This window comes from Pseudorca crassidens, chromosome 10 (genome assembly GCF_039906515.1).
Source record: "Pseudorca crassidens isolate mPseCra1 chromosome 10, mPseCra1.hap1, whole genome shotgun sequence".
NCBI lineage: Eukaryota > Metazoa > Chordata > Mammalia > Artiodactyla > Delphinidae > Pseudorca > Pseudorca crassidens.
The window spans coordinates 70,404,292-70,416,577 of NC_090305.1; the positions used below are offsets into that span (position 1 = coordinate 70,404,292).

General features: G+C 38.6%; 1 protein-coding gene across 9 annotated transcripts in view; it reads right to left on the reverse strand.

Annotated features, from left to right (window-relative positions):
* Positions 1–12,286, reverse strand: part of DCAF1 (DDB1 and CUL4 associated factor 1) — a 93,293-nt gene that overhangs the window by 38,255 nt on the left and 42,752 nt on the right. For all 9 annotated transcript variants that reach the window (XM_067754587.1, XM_067754586.1, XM_067754584.1 and 6 more), the window contains 6 exons: positions 8,167–8,304; positions 6,653–7,165; positions 6,240–6,341; positions 2,246–2,404; positions 700–879; positions 7–216 (listed from right to left, as the gene is read on the reverse strand). In XM_067754587.1, coding sequence (XP_067610688.1) covers positions 7–216; positions 700–879; positions 2,246–2,404; positions 6,240–6,341; positions 6,653–7,165; positions 8,167–8,304 — 1,302 coding nt within the window. The remainder of the gene's footprint in view (positions 1–6; positions 217–699; positions 880–2,245; positions 2,405–6,239; positions 6,342–6,652; positions 7,166–8,166; positions 8,305–12,286) is intronic.

Consider the following 12,286-nt stretch of genomic DNA (forward strand, 5'->3'; position numbering starts at 1 on the left):
TCTCACCTTGTAAGGGGGTTGAGGATGAACAAGAATGCCACCCTCAGTCCTCTGAAGTGACTGCTTCACTTGTTCCAATTTAATGGCCAGGTGAGCCTCAAAGTACTTGCGCAAGGCCATGCACGTATGTTTCCCAGTTTGGCGGCTAGCAAATATTTCATCATCACTCAGAAGTGCACCCTGATCTTCCAAATTTAGAATCTCCAAAGTACTGATCTATTAAGAAAGAGGCAAAAGAATGGGGCAAAAGAGGAGGAAGAACAAAGAGGAAGAGAAAAGTAAAAGGAGAGGAGAAAGACTTCAATCAACTTTTGTGCTCATGAAGATTGACAAACATCAAAGTACATCTGTCCATACAACATGCTAAGAGTAGCCATATGAAAGCAAAACATTAAACCTATATTGAAAAATTATATAGTTTTCAATCATGCTGAAAGACACAGAGGCACAAAACTTGCTTTTTAGAAGGATCAAGCAATTCCCCCTGTAAGATTACTATATTCAAGGCAAGTCTACAATGGTATAGTCCTCTTAAGAGGAAAAGAAACTTGTAAATGAAGGAGGAAAAAAGACTTCATCCATAAAAATGATAGCAAAATTCCTCCAGTCAGAAGCTTCCTCTCTTCAATGCCACTGACGGGCAGCCCAGACAAGCAGAACCCCTGCTCCTCACAAAGAGAAGCCACTGAAGAACCTCACCAAGTTCACCAGACGACGAAGACCATCATAGCGGTCAAAGAGTTCCAATACAGCCCGGAAGGAGAAGCAGATTGAGAAAAACATGGTAGCGTGGCAGCATCCTGAAGCATGAGAACATTCCATTAACCACAGTGTGTAGTTCACCACATCAGACAGAACATTGTGGGGATGCATGCAAACCTGCAAAAAATAAAAATAAAACGTAATTTTTAAAAATTTGGGGGAAAGGAACCTTCACAAAAGGGAAGAAAAATTCACAGTGTAGATAGATATCTTTGCAAAATACAATAATCACTCCTGGGCAAGTCATTCTGAGTTTAAAGCTTAAGTTACAAATGAAATTTTATAACAATCTATTCCAAGCCTGAAAACAACCTAAATTTAAAGAAATATTTAAATTCCACCTAAACATACTGAGTGCTAAATTCTGCAAATATTTATATCCTTTAATGCTCACAATGCTCTGTTACACACATATTAGTATTCCCACCTAACAGGTGAAGAAGTGGCTCACAGACATAAGGGACTTCCCCAGGCTCATAAAAGTGACTGAGCCTTCTGATACTAAAGTCTACAAGTTTAATATCCATTCACTCACTGATTCATTCACACACATTTTGTTGTCTCCTGTAAGTCAGACAATGAATTATGAAGCATTACCCAGGTCTGTTTGATACTTTTTTATCTTAACCACAATTAATTTTGTACATACACACACAGATTAGGTTACTACTCTCAAAAGATTACATATCCTTGCATAATGCTGAATCTTAAGGAGTTAAAAAAATTAAAATCAAAATATTACCCTATTAGTACATATACAAAGATGAATAAAGACACCACCCAAGAAGAATTTACCAACTTCTCTCTACCAGAAAAGCCACACCACATAGAATATTAGAAAAATATTCCAGGCATAGAAATGACAAGAGCTTCCCTAGTGGTATCTAAGGACCCATTTCTTTTCAAATGTACAACCCACTTAGACTTTTTTAAAAAAATCACTAAATAAAAAGTCTTAGCTGGAAAAACCCAGAAAACCAGCTACCAGAGGGTAGCTGCCACGCTACCATGTTTTTCTCTGGAGCCCTGAGAACAACTGGAATGATTTTACTGTCTCTACCACGAACTATTTGTTAACACAAATACACAAAGCATCATCTGTTGTTTTTATAATAGACTGACTCAAAAATGCAAAATATAACTCCACTGAGGGACATCTGAAAAGAGCCTGAAAATAATTCTAATGCAGTAAAATGGCAAAAACTAAAAAAAAGTTCTGTGACCCCAATCCATCTTGGGTTTTTTGTTGGATCTTTTTCTTTCAGAGAGTCAGGAAAAAAAGGACTACAAAATTTTACATTTTGGACCTTTTCTAAAGAATTTTACATTTTTGGAATGCTCTGTAAAGATTCATGCTCCTTGCTTCTTCCATTAAAACCTAATCCACCTATTCATTTTTTCTTATCCAAAAGTTTTCCTGTGAATGTACTAGAATATTCCCCACCCTATCCCATTCCCATACATCTGAATGGACTGGACTTACTCTTTCCATGGCATCCTGGTTGTAGGACAGGTAATACAAGCACATGGATACACCAGTTGCAGCCATAGAAGGACGAGGAATTTCCAGTAATTTCTGTACTCCACCATGTGCAACAAATTCTGTGGCAAACTTGTTATGGAGCAGGAGAGATGCTAGGTGCTAAACAAAGAGGACACATATCACCGTGGAAAAATCTAGAACAAATATCTCTTCACAGTTGCTAAACACAAAGACTCCTCTGAAGCAGACAACCACTCCCTCAAAACAGAAGTAAAACCAATACTGCTTAAGGGAAACAAAAAACAAAACAAAAAAACTCTAGGATTCCATAATATTCCCTCCTAATACCAAAGGTTTTCATGAGGGTGAAAAATAAGAAATGAAGAATATTGCTGTACATAACGACATAATCCTACACCATTTTATTATTACATAGCTTCCCTAAAGGATTTTTGTTACCCTTCCCATTTTAATCCTTTAAACATCATCAGCTCTATGTTTTAGCTTTGGCTCAGTCACTGACTCATCATCTAATAAAATCCAAAACTCTGCTTTCCTTTAAATTTATCCTAAATATATCCCCAAAGAAAAGTCTTCAGTAAATTATCAAAATTTGTAAATTTTTAGAACTAATCAGAATGCACTTTAAAAAGACCTTTATTAATGAACTATTTTATTAAGTCTCTATTAGACAGGCCTTTGTTATCAAGTTTTGTTAACTTGCTGTTCAATTCTTACTAGCCTCTCTGGGTGGACCTGATCTTCTGGGCAATTTTAAGGGCAAGGAGTGTAATGCAAGCAGCAGGCTACTCAATGACTTTGAACCCAGGCCAACGTGGATGGGGCCTCAGGAGAACTGGAGCCTCCTGTTTCCGTTGGCCTCCTGTTTCTCATGTCAAGGTGTCTTCTGGGTGGTGATACAGGCAGCAGGTACAGACAAGACAACACAGATTTGTAATTACATGATTTGATACGTGTATAAATTTCACCAAGGTCAATGGCAAAAACAACATGTATGTACCCTCTTCAGAAGTTCTCTTAACACAGAAACTCAGACTAACCCTTATATATAATTCAAATCCCTTCACTCTTTACTTGGCTGATACACAAACCTCTACCACATTCCCACCAAGTCTTTCCCCAAGAAACTAAACTATGTATGGTTCCCTCCCCAATACTTAGGCCACTGCACGTGCTTTTTCCAATAATGTCACTATCATAAAGTGGCAGTTCCTCTGCCAGATCAGTAGGTAGGGAAACAGAGAACAAACAGGCTCAATCTTTACCAAGAACCTTAATTCTACTTGGCTCAACATAGCCCATAACCTGGCTCACCTCACTCATGTGGGCAAAGATTCTATTTTCTCTTATTGTATTGTACCTCCATATAAGGTTCTAGTTCTTTTTGTTTGTTTGTTTTTGTTTTTGTTTTTTTGCAGTACGCGGGCCTCTCACTGTTGTGGCCTCTCCCGTTGCGGAGCACAGGCTCCGGGCGCGCAGGCTCAGCGGCCATGGCTCACGGGCCCAGCCACTCCGCGGCATGTGGGATCCTCCCAGATTGAGGCACGAACCCGTGTCCCCTGCATCGGCAGGCGGACTCCCAACCACTGCGCCACCAGGGAAGCCCTCTAGTTCTTAATTTACTATTTTATCCCATTTTGTTTCTATTGATCTATACGATCTTACAGAAAAACCAGAACATTTTGACCAACCCAATACTAACTTCAACACCTGTTCCTTCTCCTACACAACTGAGACTTCCTTTTGAACAAAACAGTACACATAACTTTCTATACTTTTTATTTCCCTATAAGAAGGATCTCTTGTCTGATTTTTCCCTGTTCATCCTTATTTCATTTTCTTTAATTCCTTATATGAGTCTGCACAGAAAACAGCTGAATAATGACACCCATTACAGTTCCTCATACAAAGACCTACAGAAATAGCAACTGCCCAAATCCCTTCTTCACTATTTCCTTTTCAGGACAGGATGCTGCATCTGAAAGCAATCCCTTTGGGTCACTGGAGACAACTCTGACCTCCAGCTTCATCTCACTGTTCAAAGTATAATCATGAGTTTACACACTTTATACACAGACACACACACACACACACACACTGCATCCCATACATAGGAATACATGTTACTCCAATTTATGTCTGACCTCCTCCAAACTTAAAATTTCTGGGGTCTGAAAGGCAAATTTCCTTATTTCTATTTAATTTCAATATACTCTGGAACTGTGCTGTCCAATGCACTAGTCACTGGCCACATGTGGCTAATTTAATTAAAATTTAGTTAAAAATTCAATGCCTCAGAAGCACTAGCTACATTTTAAGTGCTCACATATGGCTAGTAGCCACTGTTTTCAACAGCACAAAGAACATCTCCATCGCACAGAAAGTTCTATTGGACAGCATGGCTCTGGAATATCAGGAATGAAATTGTAACTTTGAATAGCCAGTGAGAACATTACCTCTTTTTCAGAGGTCTTGTCTAGAAGCTACTAATTCTCAAGGAGAACAGACCATTCCTTCCTTTGTGCCCCATACTTTTTTCACAACATCTATAATATCTAAAAGAAATCATAGGCTTACATGCCTGTCTCTCTTAACCAAACAATAAACAGCAGAGACTTAATTTATTTGTCTAATATTGTAAACATCACAGAATAGTACTGTGTTCATTTAGTTACCTGTTGGGTAGAACTATAATAGCCACAAAATTATTCATTCCACTTAACCTCTCTCCCTTCAGATTACCTAAATTATCATGAAAAGGTATGGATTTGGTGGGCTAGACATACTTGCCCTCTTACATTTAGCCCCTTTGCAACCTAGAAAATCATTTACCTTTACTGAATTTGAGTATGCCTCTATTTCTTTACTCATTTTCTGCTTTATATTTTGTCCACTCTAAATAATCTAACATCATACAATATGTATATAGTTAATAACTGAGAAGAAGTGTTGTTGGCTGACAGAATACTTAAAAGGTAGTATGACCTAAGGTACTATACACTTAGTTTCTCTTCCTATCCAGTAACAATAACTGAGGCCACTCTCAGGTTTAGACCCACTTTCTCCTTTAACATTCAATCCTCTAGGACTGACCCCTGAATTTCTGTGGAGGCACTTGGTAAGCCTCATTTCTTCTATCTAAAAAAGAAATTTTCATTTGTCACGACTGACACATCTGGCAATAGAAACACCCTGGGGACTTCCCTGGTGGCACAGTGGATAAGAATCTGCCTGCTGGGACTTCCCTGGTGGCACAGTCGTTTAGAATCCGCCTGCCAATGCAGAGAACACAGGTTCGATCTCTATTCCAGCAAGATCCCACATGCCATGGAGCAACTAAGCTCATGCGCCACAACTACTGAGCCCACGTGCCACAACTACTGAAGCCCACGCGCCTAGAGCCCATGCTCCACAACAAGAGAAGCCACCACAAGAAGCCCACGTGCTGCAAAGAAGAGTAGTCCCCACTCACCGCAACTAGAGAAAGCCCGCATGCAGCAACGAAGACCCAACACAGCCAAAATATAATTAATTAATGTAAAAACAAAAACAAAAGAATACACCTGCCAATGCAGGGGACACGGGTTCTATTCCTGGTCCAGGAAGATCCTACATGCCACGGAGCAACTAAGCCCATGCACCACAACTACTGAGCACGCACTCTAGAGCCCGCGAGCCACAACTTCTGAAGCCTGCACACCTAGAGCCTGTGCTCCGCAACAAGAGAAGCCACCGCAATGAGAAGCCCACGCACCGCAACGGAGAGTAGCCCCCACTCGCTGCAACTAGAGAAAGCCCGCATGCAGCAACGAAGACCGAATGCAGCCAAAAATAAATAAATAAATAAAATAAATTTATTTTTAAAAAAAGCACCACCCTGAACAATAAAATCCAGAGATGCTACATACCAAAACATATAGGCACCTCCATGTCAATAAAATGCTCAGTGACCTAACATTTTTAAGAACTTTACCTTGAGTGCCTCAAATGTAAGTAGGACATCGTTAGTCTGTTTCAAGTCAACATAGAACATCATCAAATCCCGTGATCCAAGTTGCATGAATATGGGAAGTAACTGAAATCAACACCAAAAACAAGTCTTAACATTTGAATTTATTTTCACATATTTCCTATTCCTTTATGAAGATAGAAGATTAAAGAAATGAGGTGCCTCTTCCCCCCGCTTTATGAAGATAAACATACAAACACACTTCGATCGAAAAGGCCTTATCAGGAGTGACCTCCATAAGACTTTACCAGTTTGAGGCAAAGACTTTTCTATATTAGTGTAAAAACACATCAATGTATAAAATGACACCACAAAATATCCCAGAAATAAACACAGTGGTCCCAAAATGTGAACACTACTCTTCCCAATAAGCTTACCTCCTGATATTCTCCTAAAGGGGTCAGATACTGGAGAATGAGTCGCTGCTCGATAGCAGGAGTCATAGGATAAAGGGTATAATTGGTGCCAATCACCCAGGGGGACATTTCTGACCAGCTGCTGTTAGACAGCTCAACAAACATGCGATCTGGATCAGATGATGAGAAACCCAACTTTTGCTTGGCTTTCCTAAAGCTCTCTCTGTCACCCTGTTTTGCTGACTTGTTTTTCCTCAATCCTCCTTCCTCAGGTTTAGTTGCTGAGTTCACTCTGCTACTGGTCTTGTGGGCTGAATCAAGATGAAAGGAGATCTCCATGTCTCCAGAAGCTTCCTCTTGTTCGCCATCCACTACATCTACAGCCATGTCGCCATAGTCCATATCCACAGCTTCTTCATCCAGAGGCAAAAGGGGTTCAGAGGAGAGCTTTCGTGGGCTAGGACGCTTGCTTTCTTGCCTCAAAGCTACTTCCTGAAGCTGTAGCTCCCTCAGTCTTCGAAGTACTATTGCCACCTATCAACAGATATTGGAATAAAAGGGGTTGTCTCTTCTGCATCTTAATTTAAATGATTCAAATAATTCTTACTTCCACTTAAGGATAATCATGCAATTATTTCAATGCCTGGTAATAGTAAAGATTTGATAAATATGTTGACTTGATTCCTACAGCTTGATGAAATAAATAATGGCTAAAAGTCTCATTCCCCATAAAATTTCCCAGAGAACCCAAACCAGAAGATCTGCACATAAAACACCTAATTCACAACATATCTGGCTGGATCAAACTGGGGTGGACCATCACACCTGAAGAGGCAGACACTAGATATATTCACAATTTTTAAAAGTGTCTGAAAATCAAACATGAATGTTTCTGAAACTTTTATCTGCCATAAGTTATATTCTGTTAAATACTGTCATCCACATTATACATAATTACATAATCTAATTTTCAAGTTCACCATTTATGTTTTACCTTTTCCTTGAAGTACTCATTTTTTGGGTCAAGCCTAAACTGTAGTATTATGCTTAGTTTTAAAAAGAGAGAGTGATTAGGTCTGCAATTTATTTTAATTTGCATTAAAAAAATAAAGAATGGTGGATGGATATAATGAGGGGTGAATGGATGGATGGGTATTCATGAATATAAGTTTAGTAAAATATTCACAATCAATGTAAGTGGTGTGTATACAGGTGTTCACTGTAAAATTATATTTTGCTAAACGTTTGAAATTTTTCATAATCCAGATGTTGGGAAGGGAAAGGGAGTGGTACTATTTATCTGGTACAAAATATCATGATCCTTGACAAGATGAAAAACAGCTATTTTCTAGTAAAAAAAAAAAAAAGGTCCAATCAAAACTCTTATGAAAAGTAGTCTTGAAATACTGAAATTACAGTTATACTCTAGTACAAGGTAACAAATAAGATCTACCTATTCAAGTTCAGTAGCAAGAAAGAACGAGTGAATACACTCCCATCTTATGCAAAAAAAATCATTCTAACGTGGTCCTTACCAGCTGTGAATTTTCATCCCTGTAGTTGGCAGCAATGTCTTGATTTTCCATAGCACCTCCTAACAGACCAGTAGAATATGTCCTCAGTGGCTGATCAGCCTCTCGGGCCCATTTGAAAAGATTCTCAACAATTCCTTCCTATAGTAAAGGAAATGAAATAGCACAATTCAGGGGAAAAAAATTCATAATTAAAGATATAAGCAAAGACTTCAGTCTTATAAAAAAAATTTTTTAATAAAACATTTCAATATTGCTCATAAGATTAAAAAATCCAAGTGAACTCAACGTACAATAGTAGGTGGTTTAGTTAAAATATCTGTGCACTGTGAAACAGAATTCTATTTATCCACTAAAACTCAGGCTAAAGATCAACAATCACATAATGCAGTCCTACTTTAGCTGTTAAGACCCAAAAGGCTCCATGACCAAGTGGGGAGCCCTAAAAATTCTATATCTCTCTTTGAAGTTCACAATGTACAATTAACATTATCAGTGCTCTGAGAAGTCCTCCATCAAACAAGTATTTAACTCCACATATCCTACCCTTATTTTTAGTTTTTACTATGAAATAAAATATATAAACATGTACAGTCCAAAGAAAATGAAAATCACCTCTGTGATTTACCACTGAGTTTAAGAAACAGAAACCTTCCATGTGTCCCCCCCCTCCCTATACCACCCGCGTCCTCCCTCTCCAAAGGGTACCTGCATTACTAAATTTTAATAATTTTCTTATAAGGCTTTTGTTAAACGTTATATGCTTTGAACTGTGTAAATTGTGTGGTGCCATATGTATTTTTCTGCAACTTGTTTCTTTTACACATTATGTTTTTTACATTCATCTATATGGTTACATGTAATTGTCACAAATAGCACTCAATATAAGACAGGCTTTACACATAACATTTAATCCTCATATCAACCCTATATGATTAGGTAAGTACTATATTTACAGAAGAGAAAACTGTCACAATGAGGTTAAGTAACTTACCAAAAGTCACAAAACTAGTAAGTGGCAAAGCTGGGATCTTATCCTAGGCAGTGTACCTCCAAATGCTCTTCATCTCCATATTCTGCTGCTGCTATTCTGTTGGCTTAACTATACTTATTTTTGTGCAAGCATGTCCCTAAAGTAGACACCTAGGAACAGTACTAAGTCACAGGCGTGTTTGCTCAACTTTACTAGAGGAGGCCAAACTATTTTCCAAAATGACAATTCACATTTCCTACAGGCAAATAGTTCTTTTTTCCTACATCTTTACCAACACTTGGCCACTATCAGACTTTTAATTTTTTGCAGTCTGGTGGGTATAAAAAATTAACATTTCATTTAACTTGAATTTTCTCATTTACTAATGAAGTTCAGCATTTTTTTTGTGCCTTCTGACCATTCATACTTCCACTTTCTCTGAAATACTCATCTCTTTTACCAGTGTTTCATGATAAGCACAAGTTCTTAATTTTTATATAATCATACTTAGCAATATTTTCTTTTAAACGTTGTGCACTTTATCTTAAGAAACTCTTCCCTAGGGTCATGGTGTCATTCTCCTATATATTTCAAGTTTTAAAGTTTTTTTTTAAAAAACTAACACTCTAAAAACACATTTTGAGAAATTTTGTTTTAAAATACTTATTGAGGGGCTTCCCTGGTGGTGCAATGGTTAAGAATCTCCCTGCCAATGCAAAGGACACGGGTTCAATCCCTGGTCCAGAAAGATCCCACATGCTGCGGAGCAACTAAGCCCCTTGCACCACAACTACTAAGCCTGTGCTCTAGAGCCCATGTGCCACAACTACTGAAGCCCGCGCACCTAGAGCCCGTGCTCTGCAGCAAGAGAAGCCATGACAATGAGAAGCCCAGGGCTTCCCTGGTGGCGCAGTGGTTGAGAGTCCGCCTGCCGATGCAGGGGACACGGGTTCGTGCCCCGGTTCGGGAAGATCCCACATGCCGCGGAGCCGGTGGGCCTGTGAGCCATGGCTGCTGAGCCTGCGCGTCCGGAGCCTGTGCTCCGCAATGGGAGAAGGCCACAACAGTGAGAGGCCCGCATACCGCAAAACAAAACAAAACAAACAATGAGAAGCCCACGCACAGCAACGAAGAGTAGCCCCTGCTCGCAGCAACTAGAGAAAGCCTGCACACAGCAACGAACACCCAGCACAACCCAAAAAAATTAATTTAAAATAATAATAATAAAATACTTATTGATATGAAAATATATGTACCATCAATTTTAAGTCTATCATCCTTCCCTACTTCCAAACAGTATAAGAAACTTAAAATACTAACTTCAATTATTGCCTTCCATCTACATGTTACCAAGAATTTCTGTTTGCCCTTTTGCCCTCCAAAATTGTTTATTTTGGTCAATATTTCTAGGTTTACAGAAGTTCTCTGAAGACATTTTCTACTATTATCTGGTCTCTACTGATGCTGTGGCAAAGCATGCTATGTTAATTTGAAGGAATCTTTTATACTCTAGTTGCTTTTTATTACTATTTTTTGAGTGGTTTTGTTTATTTATTTATTTAGGCTGCGTTAGGTCTTCGTTGCTGCACGCGGGCTTTCTCTAGTTGCGGCAAGCTGGGGCTACTCTTCATTTTGTGGTGCATAGGCTTCTCACTGTGGTGGCTTCTCTTGTTGTGGAGCATGGGCTCTAGGCACAGGGGCTTCAGTAGTTGTGGCACACGGGCGCAGTAGTTGTGGCTCGCAGGCTCTAGAGCGCAGGCTCAGCAGTTGTGGCGCACAGGCTCAGTTGCTCCGTGGCATGTGGGATCTTCCCGGACCAGGGCTCGAACCCATGTCCCCTGCATTGGCAGGCGGATTCTTGACCACTGCGCCACCAGGGAAGTCCCACTCTAGTTGCTTTTAAAATCTTTTGGTCTTTGGTATTCTTCATTGGGCTTTCTGAATCTGAGTGGTCATGTCTTTCATTTATTTGTAAGATCCTAGCCTCATCCCTCTGAATATTACCTTTCTATTTTCTTTTTCTTTTATATATACGTGTGTGTGTATATATACACACATACACATTTTTTTTTCTTTTTTGGCTGCACTGCATGCCATGCAGGATCCTAGTTCCCTGACCAGCAGTTGAACCCACACCTCTTGCAGTGGAAGTGCAGAATGTTAACCACTGGACCACCAGGGAAGTCCCTTCTATTCTCTTTTATTGAAATTCCTTTTAGATACATGTAAAATTTTCTAATTCTAGTCTTATTTCTAAGAGCTTCATTAAGGATTATCCTGTCAGATATTCCAGTTTATTAATTCTATCTTTAGCTGTGTCTAAATTTCACTTTATCTCATCTACTAAGTTTTAAAATTCAATAACTGTAATTTTTATTTCCAGTAGTTCCTTTGTTCATTTTCCAAATGGCCATTTTTTTTTCATAGTCTTAGACTTTTCTTGGAGTTCTGATTCTTTCACATTCATAATTTTTAACTATTTTAACCATTTTTCAGTGTAAAATTCGGTGGGATTCAGTACATTCACAATGTTGTGTAACCATCAACACTATCTATTTCCAGAATTTCATTATCCTAAACAGAGACTCTTTACCAGAACTTTCAATAATGGATAGAACAACCGAAAAGAAAATCAATAAGGAAACAGAGGAGTTGAACAACACTACAAACCAATTAGATCTAAAAGACATATAGAGAACACTCCATCCAACAAGAGCAGAATATACATTCTTTTCAAGTACGCATGGAACATTTCACAGAAGAGACTATATGTAAGGCCACAAAACAAGTCTTAATAATTTAATAAGAACTGACCTCTTACAAATAATTTTTTCCAATCACAATGAAATGAGAAATCAACATCCCAAGAGAAAACTGGAAAATTCATATGTGGAAATCAACAGGCTTAACCAACAAAAGTGTCAAAGAAGAAATCACAGGGAAATTAGAAAATACCTTGAGATGAATGAAAACAGAAACACAACATACCAAAATTTATGGGATACCACAAAAGCAATGCAAAGAGGGAAATTTACAGCTGCAAGCACATAAAATTAAAAAGAAAAAAAGGTCAAATTAATAACCTAACTGTACACTTTAAGGAACAAGAAAGAGCAAATAAAACCCAAAGATAGCAGGAGTAAAAAATAA